The sequence below is a fragment of the Glandiceps talaboti genome, chromosome 2 (genome assembly GCF_964340395.1).
Source record: "Glandiceps talaboti chromosome 2, keGlaTala1.1, whole genome shotgun sequence".
Taxonomy (NCBI): domain Eukaryota; kingdom Metazoa; phylum Hemichordata; class Enteropneusta; family Spengelidae; genus Glandiceps; species Glandiceps talaboti.
In genome coordinates, this window is record NC_135550.1 from 11,143,408 (window position 1) to 11,167,394 (window position 23,987).

The 23,987-nt window shown below is 35.2% G+C and overlaps 1 protein-coding gene across 1 annotated transcript in view; it reads left to right on the forward strand.

The window, feature by feature from the left end:
- Positions 1-5,821, forward strand: part of LOC144448343 (inositol-tetrakisphosphate 1-kinase-like) — a 35,334-nt gene extending 29,513 nt beyond the window's left edge. The window contains exon 10 of the mRNA XM_078138552.1: positions 289-5,821. Coding sequence (XP_077994678.1) covers positions 289-692 — 404 coding nt within the window. The 3' untranslated portion in view covers positions 693-5,821. The remainder of the gene's footprint in view (positions 1-288) is intronic.
- Positions 5,822-23,987: the final 18,166 nt, after the last annotated feature.

Consider the following 23,987-nt stretch of genomic DNA (forward strand, 5'->3'; position numbering starts at 1 on the left):
AGCATTACAGTATAAAACATAAAATTTCCCTGGTTTTATGTTTGCCCCAATTTTTTTTTTTACACAATCACAGTATAATGAGTTGTGTACAAATTCAGTGATGGTACTGTGTTTGTATCAACATAAAAGTTGAGATTTGTTTGAACAGGATAAAAATTATTACTGTAAAGCTGCAGCCTTTTTTGTTCTTTACAAGTTTTGTGTTTGCTCCGGATTCTTACACAATCACAGGAAGGAAGGATGAGTTGTAAACAATGATGGGAACTGAAATTGTTTTAATTTTTGCAGGGTATGACGGCGTTCCCATGTTCTTTGATGTCCTGCTTGCACATATTCATTCACTGCTTGGAGACGTCAACAAAAGCCAAGAAATTATGAAAGAAGTCTCAAAAACGATAGACTTTGTAAAAAGTGGCGAGACTTCCAAAGATGAACTGAAAGGGAAAGCAGAGAATGGTCTGAGTTGCCACACAGATTATGACAGCACTGAAAAACATGGACTCGATGAAATTGCTGATCCTGAATGCAAAAAATCCAGACAGGAAGAGTCGATACTACATGGTGAACAAAGGATTGGTAAGGTGGACGTGCAATGTGCAATGTTGACAACGCCTACAGGTGTGCCAAATACAGATGCAATAGAAATCAATAACTCAACTACAGTTGAAAATGGCGGTAACGGTATAGTCTGATTAATTGAAATTGTAAAGCAAATTTTTTTGTAAAATTGACAATCAAAGTGAGTAGTAGTACACAATGCTGTCAATGAATTCCTCACTTTCATAGTTAGAGTGGACCCACAAATTCGGAAAAAGGGGGGGGGGGGGGTAGTGTAGTGTAACACCAACTGAAATATATTTGCAACGCAACTCTTACCCCAGGGAACTGGGTCCGTTTTGTAGAATTTACATATCCCAGCTTCTGTTGGGCTCTTCATAGACATTTATACAGTATATATTTAAGAACAGATCTTTAAACAGGTACAGTTCTAGTGAGACTTACATAAGTGCGATAAAACTAGTGGTTACTTCCATACTCAACTGCACCTTTTCAGAAAACCAGCAAGTCATTCCCAGTTCGACAGAGACTGGAATGATAATAATCTCAATTATAACTCACTGGTGTTCAGACATCTCAATTTTGTCATCAAAAATTCATGCTTCACAAAAATATCCAGGTGATTTTCTATAATTTGCTACAGTCTTGTAAAGTTTAATTTGAAGGAAGGCAATACTGAAAGCTAAGCAAAATGATTATGTATTCATGTGAGAAACATCACATCTGAGCTGAGAATGCAGAAACAAACGTTTACATGTAAATGAAATAAATAAAAAAAAGTACAGAAACTGCCCCTTATCAACCAGTCTACCACTGTGGGTATGGTACAGGAATATTGTATTCTGAAATATTAGATACACAGGACTTCATTTCTAAATTGTGAGTAATGACAGTGGAAAGGTATGTACTTACTGACGTCAGATTTCAAACTGTGTTGGTATAATGTGTATATATAGAATGCAGGGATAGATGAAATGTACAGGTATGACTATTAGTGAATTTTTAGGCTTTTGAGATATTTGATTTATTGCCAGTACCCCCCACCACTTGTAAAAGACATGTTTTGCAAAGAGGCACTTTTTAGGCTCGTAGATATTTGATTTATTGCCAGTACCCCCCCACCACTTGTAAAAGACATGTTTTGCAAAGAAGCAGTTTTTAAGCTCTTGGATATTTGATATTTGATATATTGCTGGCACCCACCAGTTGAAAAAGACATGTTTCACAAAGAAGCCATTTTTAATAGGCTCTCAGATATTTGATTTATTGTCGGCACCCCATCTGCTTGAAAAGTACAGGTTTGGAAAAAGAATCAGTCTGTGCCCTTGCGAAGACCGAATGAATTGAAATCAAAAGTTTATATTGGTTAATGAAAGGATCCTTCAATGTAAACCAGCCTTCAAATTTCATGTACAAAATGATAACTTGTTTCTGACTATACCAGATCAAGAGATACTTCCAAAAAAAAGTGTATGAAATTAGTAAATAATTTTATCCAGATTTTTTTGCCTGCTTTTTTCTTAATGTGTATATTTTAGTCATAGAATAACATGGTGATGTAGTTGTAGGGCGTGTAGATATTAATTGTAAGAGCAATGACTATTTTGAATTCCAGTTCAACAGAAGTGAACTATTTGATTTTTACACAAGTGATTTTTTACTCTGAAACGTCAAGAGACTTCATTTTTGAGAGGAATTTTCCAAGGCTGCACACGGTTTCAGAAATGACTAATACTTTGAGTCCAGAGTGTACAATGATAAGGATTGAAAAATTTGAAACGTGATAATGATTAGTTGCATTACTTTTTAATTCATTTTCAGATTTGCTTGTTAAACTATGTTTAAAAAAAAAAAAAAATGAATATCAGGATTATCATACCCTACTCTCTTAGCCGTACTCCCAACAATCCAATAGGGGGGTAGTATTGATTGTGTTACTGGTGAGACTGTGAATGTCCAGGGGGGGTTGGGAAAATTGTGCTCTGATCACTGTAAATGCCGTAGCTAATCATTCCCACTTCGTTAGCTGTACGCAAGGTTCTCTAAGATTTCAAGTACGCACTTGGGTGTTCATTATCAAATCTCTCAAAATTGGAAAGTCTGATGATATTAGATTTTATTTAGAAACCAGGTCTACACAGCTGGTTGTGTCAGGGTAATTTCACACAAACGTGACCTACCTCCAGTTGAGTTGACCAGCCTTTGAATAATCATAAGAAGTCTTTCTAGAGACATTTGCATTTACATTCAAATATGTTAGACTATCTGGTTCATCGTAACTTTCCTATTCCCACCACTAGAGGGCGGCTTCAATATATCTCGCCTACTAAGGTGTGAACCAGATGCAAGTTCCATGACTTTGTGATGTTAGACTTCTTTCCACTGTTTAATGTTTAGTTTTATGTTATTTCTATGATCTTGTATTCACACACTAACATGTGTTCTTTTACTTTCATTATGTAAGTTACTTTGAGTCATTTTGTACTTTCTTTCATGTATGGATGGATGTGCAACATATTTCAAGAGAGTTTTTAAGTTATTATACAGTTTGGGTATACATGTATACAAGATCTTCCAAAAAAAAAGCAACACTATGGTTGTATTTTCTGCTTTGTTGGTAGTTATATAGCAACTTCTATCCAATAAAATTGACACCGATTGTATACTTTATCAGTTGCTGGAAAGAGTTGTTGCAAATTCCATACATTTATACCTTCTGGTAATTTCTGAAATAGGCAGTTACTGGTCAAAATGCTTCTTAAAAATCAAATACAGCGAAGAGCACTGCAGTTTTAAACTTTTTTTGGTCAAGCCAAGATATGTCTTAATCATAGTAAATGCTTTCCTCAAATGATATCAACTTAAAAAAACTTTTTCTTTGAAATGCCACCTGAGGGTAGTGGTCTTCTGTGAGATGCCTTTTCCTTGCTTTAAATGCAGTCATATGCAGTCTTATCTTTGCATGGATTTAATTTCATCAGAAATGTCTACATCTTTGCATATAGTTGTGCATGATTTTATTCGGCAGCGACAGTACAGCACTTGACTTAATTAACTGAAATATGTTGAATGAAAGAAAGTTGTTAGGTTGATTGGTTGATTGGTTGGTTACAGTATTACATGATTCTTGATATACAGACATGCCTACCCCATGCCCAGTATCTTGACTTGAGTACCCAAGCTTCTTATATATCCTACAGTTTCTCTTCCAGCAATGTAACAAGTCTGTAATAGCGCCCTCATCAGTTTTATACCTTTAAAGGGCCACTTCAGATTAGGATTAAAATCTAGTGTATGAAAACAAGATGTTTTGGCAGCAATAAAAAAAAAAGTAGGCCAAGAACAAAAGAATAATCCTAGTGTACTAATCCCTACTAAGATGACACCAATGTGATGACCCGGGATTTAAACATAGCCTTGAAGTTCACGAAATGTACATGACAAGCCTGAAAAAACCTATGCTTGGGATGTGGATTATTAGGTATGAAAAACCAAATGTGTGGCAGATCTATAGAAAAAAGTTGGACCAGAACAAAAAAAAATGATAAAATGTAATCCTTATTTAAGATAATACATTTACTAATGTGATGACTCAGGATTGAAACACAGCTGTTTTAAGAGAAGGCCAATATGGGTGAAAACGATGTGCCATATCTTACACTCTCCAGTATAACTTGACATGCATGTTGTATAAAAATAAAATAACAGACAACAAATTCTCCTACCTTGTCACTGTTCGAGTGAGTACAAGTAAACCATGGTGAATAAACAATTTATGAGAGAAAGAAAAGTGCCAAGATTTGTATGTATAACCTGAAGTGTACTGGTAAATATAATGCATTTCATCGATGTATTTTTTTATTATTATTCATAACTTGTAATGTCATTCAGCTTTGCGCATTTCTACACCAGGCTTCCAAAATTCTGTCTTCAATGTCATCAAATCTCAAAGTCAGGGTGATGATGCCATTCATTCCAAATGCAAACCCAAACCCAACTACCCATATCACTACCTTATCCATACATACCAGATAACATTTTATGTTTTACTTGTATACTAGTGTATTGTAATGTATCTGTGATTTTGTTTGTTCTTTTGCAAACTCATATACTTCACAATGTATATAGGTTTTGTATTTCTTGTAAGTAACCGTCACTTCTTTTTTTGTGTTATGTGTACCATTTATCTCTGTTTTTGAATGTTCGATAAACTACAACTCCAAGATGTCAGCTAGTGTACATGCACCTATATTTATAATTCTACTAAACACCAACTGTTTTCCTCCCAATGAATTTATACAACGACATAACATGCTGGTTAAATGACTGCTTCTTTGTGCCATGATTTACTACTATGGAAATCAAGCTATCGACAAACTAAGATAGCACAAACTAAAACAATTGTTGATATACTACTATGGAAATCAAGCTATCGACAAACTAAGATAGCACAAACTAAAATGTGTTATTCTACTATGGAAATCAAGCTATCGGCAAACTAAGCACAAACTAAAATTATTGTTGATATACTACTATGGAAACTAAGATAGACACAAACTGACATTGTTGTTGCATGTGGTAAAATACACATGTTGGTGATAGTGGTACCTTGGTCATGTAGAAAATCAAGGTAGTCTGTAAACACTGAATGACAACGAGTGTGCCACCACTTGAGAAATCTTGCGATCAGAAATGCCACCCTCCTGTAAGTGTAATTCCATCAACGACCATGGATAGCTTATATGATCATGTTGCGCAACAGTAGTAGTTTTTAGTTTGTCTATAGCATGATTTCCGCAGTAGTAACAGATGATACATAAAATTGAAAAGATGTTTAGACATGTATATACGTACATATTGCAATTAGAATTATACAACTTTTGATATCCTATCTTTTAGACATGGTGTCTTCATTTCAAAGAAAAGCAAAGCACAACTTGGCATACAATGATAACTTTTCTGACCAGGTTTTGAAAACAGGACTGTGAAGTGTTAGGTGCACTTGTAAGGACACCTTGTACTTGTATTGTTCATATTTCCATACTGTGGTATTACTACACTGCACTCTTCCTTTTAGTACTAAGATACAAAAAAGCCACTGATTGACGTAATTTTTTGCAGACTTTCTTACATGAAATACACTTTGCTGATGGATGGACAGCAAATGAAAAAATGTCTATTTATCTGATGTATTTTTGAATGTTCATCATTGTCAATAATAATAATAATAATAATGCGTAAAAATTAGTTTTAAAATAAACATATATACCAATTGTCAGTCCAGAGATGTCATTTGTCATTTGTTCATGGTGAGAGTGTGAATGTCTCGGCCTCGTTCCAAAGAAGCATTGGCTACTTAAAGTGGCACAAGCTGAGTTGATATGTTTTGAGGGATAATTTTTGCTGCGGCAATAATAGTATTTTGCCTACTGAAGCATAACTAAAATCATCAATTGCAATTCACTGAACTCATACATGGTATTACGTGTAACATATGAGTTATAATCGATCTCATGACGTCATTTATCATACATACATGTATAATAAGAATGTCAAGGAAAGCCACTACTATGCAATCAACTGTTCTAACAATACTAAAAGACGATCATAATGTCAAAGAAGGCATGCATATCGACATTAGGACTGTACTAGAGTAGTTTAATCAAACCTTTATGTATGCATTTTCACTTGCGTAAAAAAAAAAATAAATTATAAACATAGCTTGTACCACTTGAATAAGAGAGTGGATAAATGGAAATAAATATATACAACTGCTGACATCAGACCTTGGATGAATTACAAACAGGTAAAGTAAACAAATGAATTGGCACAGCATGTTGGAACTATAAAGACTTGTATTCTATTTCATGGTTTGATAAGGACAGCTTTATGGCCTCTTTATGTGTACATAAATTGCCAGGGGACCTGAAAATTTGTTTGTGAACATGAACTATTATGTAGAGGCAATACAACACAGTTCTTATCAATGATGAAATGTAATATAATTCTCTGTAATTTCAACATGCTGTGCCAAGTGTTATTAATTCAATTCAGTTGTTTACTTTCCCTGTTTGTAACAGGTTCCGTTTGTCTATGGTTTGATGTCAGCAGTAATTATGTTGTAGAAAGTGAAGTACGAAAGATGTTCATATTTCTTATTAAAGACAGGCGTGTCAGCTCTTGTCTGAATGCTCTTTATTACTCTCTTATACAGTGTGATGTAAAATATAGTACGCATTTATAATCAAAGTCAACTTTCTGAAAATGTTATCATTAGTCTCTCATCTTTGCAGACATTCATAATGAACTCATGTACTTTCAATACTTGTAGCTATAGCCGACAACATAACAGTGCCCAACAAAATTCTTTGAACTTCTCAACACTGAGCCATACAAAGTCTTTGATTTTATACAAACACTGCATTTCTCATGCTACGTTAGCTGAAACTGTTCATTGTTCAGACAAATTTTTGGCTTCAGATACCATTTTACACTGCACTTTGTTGCAGTTGTAATTTCAATAGGTCAGATGACTGTTCATCAAAAAAGTTTGCTGCAATGAAGTATTTAATAGTCTGTAAGGTACACCATGTTGGGGCGCCCTCACGCATCGGTCAACCCTTTTATGGAGTAAGGCCATTGGTGGTGGAACGACACAGCGTATCTTACAGTCTGTGAAGTACTGTGCATGTATGCCAACATCACTAGAATTGAAATTTCCATAGCTTTTGCCTTGTGTGATAACTGCCCTGTGTGTACATTGTAATGTTGTGTGTGGAGTGTTACTAAGGCCTCAACCATGTCACAAAAGCCCTTCACTGTATACAACATTTGCATCTTGTCACAAAGTGTTGTGTATTTTGCAACAGACCATCCTGCCTATAGCATCCTTCTAGCATATGTAGTATTTAAGGACAAAACTGCAGCAGTGGAAACATACTGTGACAAGACTACACGTAAATTTCAGTTTTTGGTCATCAAAATAGCAACCATTTCCTGGTTTTTTTTTAGTTTAAATTACAATATACACTGCATACAGTTTATATGTACATGTCATTCACTATGAAGAAAAAAAAACACTTCTTTTTAGAAATCTCTATCGATTTCATTGTCTTGGAAAATCAAAGTATGATTTTTTTCCTATGAAGAGCAGTAATTTAGCCATGTTTTGTAGTAGTTCCGAACTCACAGAGTTAATAATTTAATACATGTACTGGGTAAATTTCAGCGGAATCACTCGGTCTTCATTAGGTACTGGTATGTTATTCCATGCATCTATGATCTCAGTAAATCACAGAATTGTTCTACATGCTGTACAGCAGTACTTGCAGTATGTGGTAGCCCATAGCAACAGATCAAAATACCATATGGAAGATTACAAACAATCAGACCATGCTGGTTTCCTTGTGATGTTGCATAGATACTGAAAAAAAAATAACAGAAACATAATTTACACAATATAAGAATCAGCTTATAGAGTTTTGTACTTGTTTTGGCTCATTTCATCTATGGTTGAAATACACAATGAAAACTTCTTGAAAAGAAAACACATAAATCGCTGAACTGAATGATTCCCAGTGTCATTTGAAAACAGTTAGCATGCAAGGTAGTACATATAAAGGGCGCCACCACACTGTGGAAATTGGAAACATAAAGAGGGTCGACAAGGCAGAATGCCTTAAAAACATTTTTAAAAAGGAAATATTGATCTATACTAATTTATGCAAAACACACCAAACAACTATACGGCAAAGAAGTTTGAGAATGTTGTCACTTTCATGTCTCCTTGAAGGAAATAAATTATGACAAGAAATATTGAGATCACAAAAGTGTTATTAAATTGATGGTTGGAAAATAATTTCACCCATGAAAACTTAATCTAGGGTACATGCTTGTGAAAACCACTAAATTATACTAACTTGATAACATTTTATAATGATCCTCTTGAGGGCAGTGTTGTGGTCAAGTTGAATGAGGTGATTTCAGCAGTCTGAAAGTCTTTCTAAGGCAACCAGACTGTTAGAAGTGTGATTGTGAGTTGACAGCATCATCAACATGTACACACATTAATTTTTAAATTCTTCTTTTTCTTTTTTTTTGTAATCAGCAATCATTTTTTAAGGTATTATGAGAAACAGGTCATCCCATGCATTTCACCTAGATGTAGATCAACATCTTCTAATGTCATTTTTTCATAACAAAACAATTGAATGTTTCATTCTAAAGAATGTTCAATTATGTGTACTGTCTGAAAAACTTGAAGCAGTAAAAGTTTGTGATACTAACTTTGACAAATGATATGAAAGGTACTGCAGAAGGCAAGCAAAACAGTAAAGGTAATTAGCACACACCTGCAGTTTGTCTTCTTGTATATTTTGAAATTCTTCACCTCGTCCTCCAAACGGAGTGTAAAACCTTTTTCATATAATGGTTGATCTTTAACTGGTGAAGAATAATTGAATAAATTTCCAAACTGTTTCCAATTATTCTTGAAGGAAATTAAAAAAACAAAAAATAGAAATAAGATTATGTGCTAGTACCACTATGGAATACATGTCTGCTAAAAATGTACCCCAAGTGGTGAGGTTAATACAATGATGTTCTTTGTCCTTGCCCATACCTTATGATGATAGAAACCTATAGATCAGTTCCAAGCTTGATGGTCTATGTGAATTGAATGTTTGTTGTGTAAAATAGCAGCATGTCAACACTTAATCTGTTTCATCTCATATATATGTGTGTGTGTGTGTGTGTGTGTGTGTGTGTGTGTGTGTGTGTGTGTGTGTGTGTGTGTGTGTGTGTAACAAAGTCACTGTTATTTACAATTTTATACAGAGTCATGGGGTAGAAAAGCCAGGGGACAACCTCTACATGTTGTAATTACTGATATTCACCTTCAAATAAGACAAGTACACAATCCAAAAAAAATTCCAATGCTTCACATGACATGGAACAAAAAGTACTGATGGGTGATCACAAAGAGTCTTTCAAGAAAGAGATGCATTTGATCGGGAATGGGCCCACACTCTGTTCACTAAATTTCACGTCATTTCTTTATAAAACATCTCGGCAGAAGTTGGCAGAGAAATGAGTAGGTGGTTATACTCTCTAATGAAACCCCTGAAAGGCTATCACTGATACAACTCATACAAATGTAACATTATGATGGATAGGTTGATATATAACTTACTTCATCCAAATCTTGTAGTTCACCATAGGAATAAACACACTGACACTGTCCGGTGATGAGTACTACACCATTCACTATGTCATGCTGCAGAAGATTCTCTACGATGAAAATTAAGTGTTGCTTTGTGTTTACACATTTTAATTTTTTTTTTTTTTTGCAATTATTATGACAAACAAGGACTTGCTTTATGTAACGTTTCATCACATTATGGATTTTTTCAAGTACAATATTATAGTTAGATGTGTGTGTATACGTACAACAGTTACATTTTCTGACAACTAACATTTGAAGCATATATTTTTTATTTTTGTTTTATCAATCTTCTTACCTCACTTTGGTTTACTTTGTTATGTTTGTTCCTGTATATGTTTTTACTCGTCTTTTTTAATTGTGTATTTTTTTTATTTTTTGTTAGTGCTGCTCTTAAAAGTGAGCCCCAGATACAAAGGGGATGCAATAAATAAATAAATTAAATAAAGTTTTTTAACAACCGATTTATCATCCATGTAATTACTAATATAGAGCTACTTAAGAACAACCAACCAACAAAAACAAACAAACAAACAAACAAACAAACAAACAAACAAAAACATTAATTCCTCACACATTCTTACTCACCATGGATGAATTGGTCCCAGTCTACAGTTTTGTTTGTAGCCATACTTCGAGGTCGTTGAAAATTATAATCACATAATCATTACTATTACAACCGATATCGTACGAAGAATTATATGACTTGTTATATCTTGTCCTTGAGACTTTTGTTTTCGCACAAAACGGATCCCCAAGCCCGATTAGGCGGCTATCTAAGATAATCAAATGCTACTGTCCTTAGGACGTTTATCTATGACAGTTTACACCTCAATGTATCATTGAAAGTACGTAAATGCTATGAATTCGTGCGATTCTTCGTCAATGTTTCAAGGAGGCCGCCATTCATTAACCTTTGACCTAATAGAATATCGTTTGTAACGATATCTCGCGAGATATCTCCGGCTTCGCGTACCAAACAAGCAGAATGGCTGAAAGTAAAGGTAAGTACTTCCAACATTTTCGCCGGATTTACCAGATTAATCTGTTTCAATTAATTGGTATATTGATAGTGATTCTTCTTGGGAAGACAGACGGGTAGATCGAAGTGCATCCACGTATTCGGGGTGTTTATTTACAAGGAAACTTACAGCTCGCTAGCTCGGGGCATCCCTCCATAACGTAAACGATATACATGATTTATTTTATCAAACCGAAATTTGCCCGCTGTTGTTGCATGTAAATCGTTATACCAACAGTTTTATTCTTGAAGAAACAGCCTACAATACAGATCGTGCCTGGTGTATCAGCCATACAGTAGATTTTACTCGAGAGATTACAGACGTACACTGACTGAAGAATGTGCCAGTCTTGGAATAGAATATGATATGATCACATTCCACGATAGTCCTGCTTGCATACGGAGGAATTCGGGACTCGATTCTGACAATTGTCCTTAGAGTCAAGTCAGTAATACAGACTCGTACACCGTCATGTAAGCAGGACTAGGTGTTTAGAGTCAAGTCAGTAATACAGACTCGTACACCGTCATGTAAGCAGGACTAATTCCACGAGTGTTTTCTTTCTGTTGTTTAAATTAAAAGTGAAAACGTGACATATACATCCTTAGTTGGCTTTCATCTGTACTGAAAAAAGAATTGTATATATAGTACACGTTATTTCCGACTCGTGGTGTATTAGGTTTTAAATCAATTTAAACTTGTTACTCCCTGTGTGATGGTTGTTTCCATGCACTCCCCACGTTGGGAGCAAAATGTCAAGGACATTAGTCATTACACAATGTACAATCTTGAATGTACAGCTACATTTTATGAAAACATTGACTTCACATTGTATATAGATATAGTATGGCAATAGTGAAATATTGTAGATGTCCTGGAATCCATGCCCATATAAGGTCTAACAGATAAAACCCTTTAAAATCAATAAAGGTGAAGAACACAATTTTCGAATTGCCAACATAACATGTAACAGCAAGCAAACCACCTTGATTCGTATGTACCCTGGAAGTATGTTATTGCAAAGGATTATGCTCACTTATGATATTTAGTTTAACACAATTCAATGGCGCTATCGTTTGAGTCACTGGTAATGATGGCACTATATACATGTAATGGTATAAAGTACATGTAGGTAATTGGATAGTTTCATCATATGATGTTCATAGAATTTAGAAAATGAATCACTGCATCATGTAAATTGTAATTCTATCTTGCAGATATGTCAGCGTGGATAAAGTTCTTTACTGGGGCTGGAATACCACCAGGACCAGCATCTACATATGCAGTCACATTTATCGACAATAGAATCAAAAGATCCATGCTGATAGATCTGTCCAAAGAATATCTGAAAGATATGGGGATATCAGTCATGGGAGATATTATCAGTATATTGAAACATGGCAAGAGTGTTCATGCCAGGGTAAGTTATAGAATTATATGATGCAACCACATGACGTGTGAATGTAAGTGTGGCATACATGTACTTGAGGTATTTGCATGAGTGCTTGCAGTGTTCTCTGTGGCCGTACTTCACAAGTGTAACCAGATAAATTGCAGTACAAAACACTGCAAGCATGAGTGCAAATACTCCTGAGTAAACACACTGGAACTCATGTGACATGGGGTTCTGTTATTATTACTTATGTTTATCGTAAATGGCAATTTTCCATAAAAATTACTGTGATCACATGTGTTGTGTTGGACGAACGATTGTGCCATCATCTACATATCATTTGCATGGAGGTATGCAATATAATGTTTTCGACAGTGCACTGTAGTTCAAATACCACTGGTATGCACATGCACCAGTGTAAATAATCTCTGTTACATATATTGCTTTTGGATTAGTCCAAAGGCTTGGATACCTGGCTTGTTGCTCACTAGACTGTTGAGCCAGATAGGCAAATCTTTCGACTACATTTGGATCCCCTCATTCTTTTTATCGTGAAACTTGTATATTGTATCACTATCTGTTTCATTTATTCAAAACATTGCCATGATATTGAAAATGCAAATGTTTTCATTGAATACGTTATAATTACAACATTTTGTACATGGATTGGAAAGGCTGCCTGGGCCACTGTTCAAAGTGTCCACATAACAAGATATGCAAAATCATGGAACAAAAAAAGAAACAATCTGCACTGTGTTAAACCTCAGATATCATTATGAGTTTCTGTCTTTTTTTTTTTTTTTTTTTTTTTAAAATTTCTCTGTCTTTAAAAAACGTCATACACATGTACACTATATAAATCATGTCTCAAGTTGGCCAAGTTCAATATTAGCAAGTACAAGCTTTATAGTTATAATTTGAATTTTGATATTTCAATATTACAGGAAGAAAGGGAAAAGCCTGCCCTATCTGCACTCCCTTCAACACCAGATGGCAAGGTTGAAATAAAAAGACAAACGACACGTATGTATTATTTGTATATGTTAATTGTGAATATTATCGTAGTATCCAACATTCTGCCATGATTTGAAAATCAATATCTGTGTTTGTGTTAAGTAAACTGTGTGTTTATTGGGTTTTAGAACTTCAAAGAATTTTTGTTTACATTGTAAGTAAACTCACACACCTGTTGAAGTGTGTTATTGGTTTACGGTTCATCATAAAATACTACTCCGGCAATTGAGGTTTTGGTTTGCTAAGATTGACACAGGCTATCATTCAATGTGGTAGTTTTCACACAAGTGGGTTATGATAGTGCCACTGTTGTGCAAATTTAATTACCCTGTGATCAAGATCGTGTAAACATAAGGGAAATCATCAAAACTGTACATTAATTGGAAGATCACAGATATCATCAGAAATGACACCCTACTGTGAGGACACTTTAAACCAATGTCCATTCAATAGCTTACATGTCACAACAATAGTTTTAGTTTGTGTCTATCTTTGTAAACTGAGATTTCGATTGCCAGAGTAGTATGTCAGTAAGAGGTCCCTGATAAAATTGTGGGAGTAGCTTGGTAAATATATGTATCTGTACATGTATTTGTTGTCATAAACACTGGTATATACCTCACATCACATTTAAATCTGGAATTGTTTTGCTTTGGAGCATTTCGCATGTTAAGTGTTGGTGTTAGTGTTTTTAAAATTTGTGTGGTTAATTTGGTTGTAGCTGGGAGTCGTATGTTGGAACATTATTTGCGTAAGGAAGGTATAGATATTGAGCCAGAGCCAACAGTAAAAGTAACAACAGAAATGGCAGCTAGACTTGGAGCAGTGCCTAAAACAGGTGAGCTATGTGAATCTCAAGAATCAAGCTATATCATCAGCTCACTATCATGTTCATAGCTGCAATATCAAAGTAAATTCATGCATTTGGCAGTTTATGGCTTGTAGTGACTGTGTACATGTATATAGGCTTGGGCTGATTCAGCGTGTATATGGTGTACATGTATCATTGTATATTGCCAAATGCTTTTGGGTGACCTCTGCTATAAAGTTGTATGATGATGTGTCACCCAAGCTGTCACCTTCAAAATGATTGGCGAATAACCGGTATCAATTACTGTCTGGTTTCACATTACTTTTATCTAAGGGTCTAAGTCAGCACTGGATATCTCACAAATTAAACAAGTTGAAGTGAAACCTATCAAGAAAGCTAGAAAGATCAGCCCAGAACCAGATGTACAGCAGAAAGGTAGGTAGTATAAATTTATGTATTTGTACACATATGATTTATAAAAAATGTCAAAGTGACAAAGAAGCGTTTATAGTCACTTGCCTGTACAACATTGGAGTAAATGATTTCATCAGCAAAGAGCAGTTTAACATTGTTTTGCCCTTCTAGAGAAAAAGCAAAGCATCAACTGCTGACATTGTTCTTGCCACCCAGGCCACCATGCTTGGCAGGTTCCTGCCATGCTTCAAAAGTGTTCTACCTACCATCCTTGAGCTTTAGTAATCTTTGAATGACAAAATCATAATAATACTTTCACTTGAAGAGAAATGGCTGAGCCCAGTGGCCATATGTGTATGTGTTAAATATAAACATGTCTGAGTACTAAAAAACTACTATCAGTATGTTTCAGTGTTGAAAATTGACAATTATGCAAATCACTATGCCATCCATGTGTGTAAATCATTATGTAAATCATTATGCAATAGACCATATCAGACTGCAAACAGGAAAGTGAGAATACAGCGTCCTTGCTCAAATTACGGGTATCATCACCTCATATGTGTCCCTTGGTATTCTGTAGAAGTGTAAATTAGGGATGTTGTTCGCATTGTTCTGACATTGAGGAAAGCAGCAGTGCTCTATGATTAACCAAATAGCCTATACCATGTATATCCCCTGAGGTACACATAGACGGGAAGTAAAGTGCCGCCATGGCAACCATCCTTGCAATCTATCCTGGGCAGAACACTGGTTAAATTCCATAATGTCAATTTCATCTATGTCTAAAATCATCCAATACAGTCTGAAAGATTTTGTAAATACTACTAACATTCATCCATTTCCTAAATCTTCATTCAGCTCAGAAAGAGAGTGATGCTAAGAAATCAGTCTTTGCTAGATTGGGAGGAGGTAAACTTGCTGGTGGAAATCTTGCCACTACTGGAGGCAATAGTAGCAAAGGAGTGAAACGTGGTGCAAGTGATACTCAGGTTACAGTAACTGGACTTGATAAAGACATGGTAAGTTCTGTGTACAGTTATTTCAACATTCTGGTGTTTGAAGATGTCATTCATGATAGTTTAACATTTCTTCATATTGTCATGCATAGAATTGACTAAATACTGAGTTTAGTCATTTGTGATAACCCACTATACCGTGTGGTTTACTTGGTTACCATGCAACTGTCATGTGACTGGGATTGCCCAATCAGGTTCAACTTACATGTATGACATGCTAGCATCTTCTCTCTCTAGTCTCTTGCTATAATGGATGTCCAATCATGCTGACCAAAGACATCTGAGCAGTGAGGAAATTGCCTCACATCAACTCATTCGACTAAGATCTTAAGCCCACACCTTTGGTGAAGGTTCAACAAGACTGAAATTCTTGTAGGACTGCTCTTTGGTACAGATCACGAACCTATTCTTTTGTCTGAAAACTTGGCATTGGTGGCTGGTGTATTTCGCGACAATATCTCAAATCGTATAATAACTCTAAAGTTACATGTCGTGTAGATTGAAGTGAAAACAGAGCTCTCACCTCAGCTAACAAGGATGACCATTACATGTAGTTATAATGTATAAACAACTTACATAGACAGATTTCACCCAAAGATGTAGGATCCTTGATTATTGATGTGATTTTATCTGTGAGCAGCTGCCTAATCAGTAATGATGTTGTTGATGCGTAGATAAATGAACAAAAAGATGATGCAAGGGTTCTTTCAAGCATAATCATTTTGCCACTACATGTACATGCACCTCTGAACATATGATTGAGGTGTAATGACATACATACATACATACATACATACATACATACATACATACATACATACACACACATACATACATACATAAATACATACATACATACATACATACACATACATACATAAATACATACATACATACATACATACATACATACATACACACATATGTACATACATACATATATACATACACATACATACATACATACATACATACATACATACATACATACATGCATACATACATGCTAAAGTTGTTCTAATTCTCACGAAATTTTAATTGGCAAACCAAACCCAAAGTAGTATTGCACCATATGTTTACAGTGTTTGATAACAAAGTGTTTTATTTCATGTTTACTTTCAAGGATACCAGTTCTGTATTCAAGAGATTGGGAGATGTCAAAAGACAGAAGACAGTCTCAGTATCATCAGACGATGGTTCTGTGCTTGAGTACTGTGGAGTACTGAAACCTGGTATGGAATCCATGAACCCAGGCCAGCAGACTGTAACTGTCATATTAGGCGGTGCCAAACCATCACCTTTGCAAAGTCGACTTGGAGCCAAAGTGGGAGAAAGTAAGGCTCCACCCCAGATGTCAACGACAAAGATGAGCATACTGGACAGACTAGGTCCACAGAGAAGTGGTTCTGCACCCAGGCTCGGTACACAAAAATCTGAAGCTACATCAAGTACTGGCGCACCGGTGAAAATAACAAGAACTATTTCAAATACTGAGAAAACAACTAGTATACAGGAAAGGCTGGGTCCACAAAAAGCCGAAGCTTCCTCAACAAGTGATGTCTTCTCATCTCTGAAATCTGTGAAGAAGGCAAATCCTGCATCAGGAATAAACATCAAGGACAGACTGGGTGCTAAAAACGCTGAAACTGTAACGATGAAAAAACTTACTATAAAGAAAGGTACTGGAGTAGTCAAACGTTTGGGAACCCAGACAAAGAGTACAGCTGTAGCGCAACAACAAAGTACAGCTACAAAAAAGACTGGACTTCTTGTACAGCTATCAAAGAAACAAGCTGTGAGGAAAGAAATAACGAGGAAAGAAAAAAATCCTGGTGCTGTTCTAGGTAGACTTGGCCTGCCAATTTATCAAACAGAGACTAGTACAGTAACAGCAATATTAACCAAACCTAAGTTGTCAAGTGTTAGGGATAGGTTAGGGACCCAAAAGGCTGAAGTAACGTCAACAACTCCAACTACCACAAAGGTAATAGCAAAGAAAGTAGCAGGCAAGAAGATAGTAAGAATGGGTGGTATACAACCATCTACTAAAGTCTCTAGTATAACCATCGCAGCCCACGTAGGAAGTCTACGACAAGCGTCTGCTGGCAAGGCAACCAGCAGTTCTGGTGTCTTCAGCAGATTGGGAGCTAAATCTTCATAACATTGGTTACAATTTGTTGTTTGTACATTCTAATCAAGAACAGTGCAAATGTTTTTCTGAAATAATTTTTAGTCGAGAAGCATGAAATGACATCTTTTTTTAAGACTTTTAAAGAAAATGAAATTTGATAGATATGTCACATGTTAGGGATATGCAATGTCTTGAAATGGAAAGCTTCAAGGAACAAGCAAGTGTGTTGTTGATTCCATGGCAGTCTTTCTCAGGGCATTGGAGGGACAATAGACAATGACTTTAATACTTACTTTACTTTCATCCATACAAAGGGGGAATATTACAAGCGAAATTTACATCCAAAGTTTATTCTCTTTTTAAACTTTCCTTGCATGTATTTTTTGCATTAACCCAATCTGATTAAAATCCAATGTAGTGAACTTGGCGCGATTTCTTTATTTAGCTCTTACGTTTATTGTCGTTTGTTCTGTGAGTGCCTGATACCTATATCTGACACAATACCATAGGTGTTCTCGGACTGATCTCGTACCTATCTATAGCAAACCAGAATCCGTCTTACAATATAACATTTGATGTTCAATAGTGAAAGGAAGATAACCATCAAATAATAATGATAATATCATTGTCTGCGCTCTGTGGTGCTCAAGCACTTTTCAAACAGAGCACTCTGAAGTACTGTACCCATATGTTTCGGCGCATTACGTGTTTCATTCGTTGAGTAATCACACTCGGCACTCTCATTTGGCTCGAGGACACCAATGTTATTGTGTCAGATGTAGGTAGAGGTAACTCACAGAACAAAAAAAGAACAAACAACAATAAACATAAGGCTAAGAGCTAAATAAAGAAATCACGCCGAGTTCACTACATTTGATTTTAATCAGATTGGCATTTAACCCTACTTGGATAATGACCCAACCATTTTTTTTTGTATTTTACTCCCACATTTAGTATTGATTCTTAAAAGTGGCACAAGCTGAGTTTATAAGCTATTGACTCAAGTGAAAATATACACCACATTCCTGTATAATGGTAATGTCGATGCATGTCTTCCATAACACTATGATTGTCTTCTGGCATTTTTAGAACAGTTGATTGCATAGTAAGGGTTTCCTGAATTTTTTTTTAATATGTAGGATAAATTACGTTATCAGATCGTATATCAGGTTTGATTTCAGTAAATTACAAGTGATGGTTTAGGTGTGCTTCAGTAGGTTCAATAATGTGAGTACCTTTTAAATATGCAGTAATAAGTACACTGTAACACATATAAACTCAGCTTGTGCCACTTTAAGCTATAAAAGGTTGTACAAGTTTACATAAAGATACAACCTGTAACACCGAAGTGAGGTGATGTCACTGTGTGCCACACTTATATCAAGTGTAAAAGCATACTGTCTGAGTGCTATGAACACTATAAACAAGTGTGACACAAACTGTGACAAAGTGGAATCACAGTACTTGAGTATCACGGGTTGTAGTGTTATTGAACCTATTTGAGTGGATTGTATCGCAAATCTTCATACTACCAAAGTCTGCTCCTTATTCTATGTCTTTTTAGAACTGAAGGATTTTACGTAATTATTTTGGTCAGTGTTGTTACAAATACCTATCCTATGCTAATTCCATTCCTTTGTTTTAATATTCTTTGTATTTATGCATTATATATTGGGTTTCAGTCAGTGGTATTTTGCCATGTGATCCTAATTTTACATCCCTTCTTTTTGATGGGTAAATTTTATTGTTCCATTAGTATTTGCAAGTTTGATACACGACTCAAGCAGATGTAGATTTTTGCTCTCCAAGAGTTAATTTGTGCTGAGGCAAAGTCGGACGTCAGTGCTTATTTTGAACAAACATTTCAAGACGCCTCGAGTTGACATATATTGTTCAGTTTTATACATCTTAATGATGTTTAAAGGCCAGGGATTCAATCCCAGGTTCTCATCTTATCAGTAGAGCTATAAAGATTACATAGGATTATTCTTTTGTTCAGGGCCAACTTTTTTGAAGCTCTACCATATATGTTTTTCGTACGAAAAACAACAGGGTATCTACATTCACACTTATGAAGAATTAGGCAGAAAATTTAAGTGTTGAGTGATCTGGAAATACTTGTGATGTACACATTCTTGAAAGATGTCTTCTCAGACAGTGTCGTAACGAGTCCTCAGGTTTCATGAGGATGTGAAGTACAGTACTGCATGTATTTTCCGATAGTTGTTCAGTTTGATCTATTAGCTTCGTTTTTCCTTGTATCGTCATTTGTTTTATGCATATTATCAACTTGGGTCACCTCTCCTACATGTGATCGATTCTCATTACTAGTAACATTCAACTCACATGTACACATAGCCAGTCAAAACCAATTAACAGCAGTAAGACATTCTCAACGGTTAAAGGGGCACAAACTGAGTTTATACGTTTTTGGGCGAGATTTGTACTGCATATTTAAAAGTCACTACTTATTGACTGAACTCAAATCTGGTATTGTGATATAACATATAAATTATCCGATGATCGATATTATTTGTCATACATATGAAAATAATGTCAAAGAATCCATACTGCGCAATAAACTGTTCTAACAGTGCCACGAGATAATTATAATATCATAGAAGGCATGCATAGACATTGATATAATATTCATAATAGTTTAACCAAGGTTTTATGTAAGTATTTTCACTTGAGCAAAAGGTTTATAAACTCAGCTTGTGTAACTTTAAATAGAGCCCTGAACATGGTCACCTTTGAACTTTACCAGTAAAGGAAATTGTCAGATGTAGTGATGACAACCAAGACTAAAACATAAGATGTATTAAATACAAAGAATTATTCAAGCAAAAAACAAGGGCAATAGCAAACAAATTGCCAACCACTACATCAGATTAAAGTGACCATATGGATGAGGATTGGAAATTTATTTTGGATTTTTTTTATAAAGCCAATTTATCATGGCTTCCTTACTTGAAAAATCAATGTGAAACAACATATGCCAAATCCTTTGCTGTAACTCTATTACCCGGTAATTGCAAAATCATAATAAATGTCTAAAATGTTTAAATTTTTTACACATCTTTTGGTTTTTTGCAATGTATTGAGTTACAAACACAGACTTGGTCATTATTGTTTCATATTGATTTTTCAAGTAGGAAGAATGATAAAATTGTTTCATAAATTAAAAATTCAAACTAAATACCAAATCCTCATCCAAATAGCCACTTTAATGTATTTCCCTCATTCGGATGAAGTTTATTTGATAAACACCAACACATGAGACCAATGATTTGCAGTTATGTCGATGCCCAGTTCCCAATGTGAGATCACTATATCAATATCAATTATGTTAATTTGCAAGATTATTTCGTGTTTATGATATTAATCTGTACTGGAATCACATGAGAAATCGAGTCTTTATATTCATATATTTATTTCAGCAGGTCTGAGCAAAGTTTTGGACACAAAATGTTTTTTATAAGATTTGGTTATACAAATATACATTTGTACTTTGAATCATGTTCACTTTTGTTAAATCAGACCGGATCTTTCCAGAACAGAATAAAATTTCATGAAGTTTTCTTAAATGTGTCGTGAGGAATGTTAGTGTTACACATTTGAGTTGTCATCTCTGTGGTGCAGTTTTATTCAAATGTACAGGCCATAGGGAAACTGTACCTTTTACGCTGTAATCAAAATTCTGTTTAGGAATAACTTAGCGCCAACCACAAACTAGCGCAGACTTCTCTTGGCGTTACTATCCCAAGAAGCTCTCCACACCAAAGAAGCAATTACATCATAGGTCTATATCTATGGCCAATTGGATTTAGCACAACTTTCTGTGCATGCCATAGCTTTGTGTGGAGTAGTCTCTGGGCTAACCACAGACTGGAAATTGTGAATTATATTATCAATTGCCTAACCATACAGAACCCCCCCCCCCCCCCTTACACACTTATAACATTTGCAAACAAACAAGTGACCTACAGTCAAAGTATTTCTGCTGGTTTTTAACCCCCAACAATGTAGTAGCCCCAGAAGGGGCTACTACATTGGGTTCCATCTGTGTGTGCATATGCCCTAATATCTCTGGCATGCACAGAGCAATTTCAACCAAATGTGACACAATAGTAAAATGCTATTTGAGACATTTGCACGTCAATTTCACAATATGCATCATAACTTTGGAAGTGTAATAAGTAGTGACTCCATTCAAGTGATCATCCACCCATATGATCAAATAGGAGCTTTCATTTAAGACCTTGACCTTTTGACAGTCTTCAAGGTCAAAAAGCCAAATTTTGGTTATCTTCATTTCCATTTTAATCAAACATTTCAAGTGATATTTAAATCATGATATATATATATATATATATATATATAATATTATATGACAAAGACAACAACAGTTAAGGTAGTTAGGCAAGTACACAGATATTTTTGAGAGGACCAATAGTAGATTTTGGTGGCAATGTGATTTAGGATCTGGAGTTCATGAAGCCATGGAATTACCATCAGCCATCGAGTTCCCACCAGTGAGGGCGCCCTCAGCATTGGCAGAGGTATGTGCTTCATCAAATGATTCATAGTTCTATAAGATTCTAATCAAATGTGGTCTTAAATTACTGCGTAACATCTATTTTAAATTCCTGACACCAAATCAAAAATAACTTTCTGGAAACATTGTAACTTTTTCAGAAGTTTTATTTATACACGAGCTGAAAAAATACAATTGGATTCCATAGTGCATGGCAAAATATTGCTTTCTATCATTTTAAATTGGTGCAGAGGTAAAGACAACAAGTGTACTGCTAACACTTTGGTGTTATAACTCACAGTTATAACTCATTCCACTATAAACTCTGAAGCAACCAACACATGTCTCATTGAACCTCAAAAGATGAATACGAAAGAGCAACAACAATTTTGTATAAATTCATTTCGAACAGATTAAATAATGGGTGGTTTGTTTTTTAATATTTATAGGAGTTTATACTGGAATAAGATGCAAATTGTGCAATATATATTGATACTTAACTAGCTCTTGTATATATAGATTTGGCATCTTTCAATTTAAAGTGTACTCCAGACTATATAAAGTCACTCAACTATATCAAATGTAACACAACAACTAAACCTCTAGTACTATCAATGAATGAGAAGGAAGTAAAGTTTCTAGTGCAAATGTAAACTTTTAGTAAAGATCTTGTAGTAAAGCCTTGACGCTAATGATGTAAAACGGCCTCTTTTCCAAACTCCAATTCAATCGCAAAGTAATACAACAATAAGCCATCGTATCTCTCTTCTTCCTCAAATCCTGTCCGACATTTTACCGGCTTCGTGTGTCCCTTGAGCATAATACTGTACTGTTTCTGTCATTTTTTGTCTAGTGTAAGAATAGATTGCTTAATGCTGTTGAGAATGTCATGCTAGCTTGTCAAATTAAAATGATGTATTGCACACATGCCATAATTAGAGATAAAATAGAAAGGTGCACAACGTACCTTAAACAGAAAGATTTACTACACAGCTCAATATTCATGTTGTTGAGGAGGGCAACACATGACTAACGTCATAAAAAAATAAAGACACGCTTAATAATAAGTAGCTTGTAAGATACAACCTGTCGTGCTACCCATCAACCACCACTCACCGAGAGGACCAGTGAGGGCAGAACAAGACGGAATAATCTCAATTGATGGGACAGAAAGATACAAAACTTAGCGCCATGTTTTTATGAAAGGTCAACTAAATCAAAGAAAGATATGGTAATAAATTCCAGAAAAAGTAAGTATAGTAACCCCTTGTGTATTTTGGATATCAGCAGTGAATACAGTGTTCTGTACTAGTATAAGGCAGCCATTTGCAATTATTGATATCCAAGATGCCTCCTACTTTAAAAAGAATACACTTAAAGATATGACAAACTAGTCACAAAAATTAACCTGCATTTATACTCAAATGATAAAAAATAAAATTTTATAAGACTGACTTTCTCTAGTACTCTGCTCATCCAAGACTTGAATCTCAACTGCTAAATTTAGTACTCCTCAACACTGCAATTTTTCGTCTCTCACATACCATTTCAAATGACCACAGAATTCACTTATAAAGGTAGCCAGTTAAGTTGGAAAAAAATCTTACTAAAACTGTTGCCTTGCATTGTCTGGCTTGGCAAACATTTAATTAACATTGCTACATTTTGTCATCTGGCACAACAACAATTGAAGTATAATTGTTACATTGTGATCCACTGGCATGCCTAAAATGTATACATTGTTACAATGTAAATGATTTGGCTACACTGCTAGGATAGTGTTAATCATGCAAAGAAAAATGTAGCAGTTTTGGTAAAATTGTTGTCAAGGCAGGCCCAATGCAATGTTAACTTGATTATCCAGACAG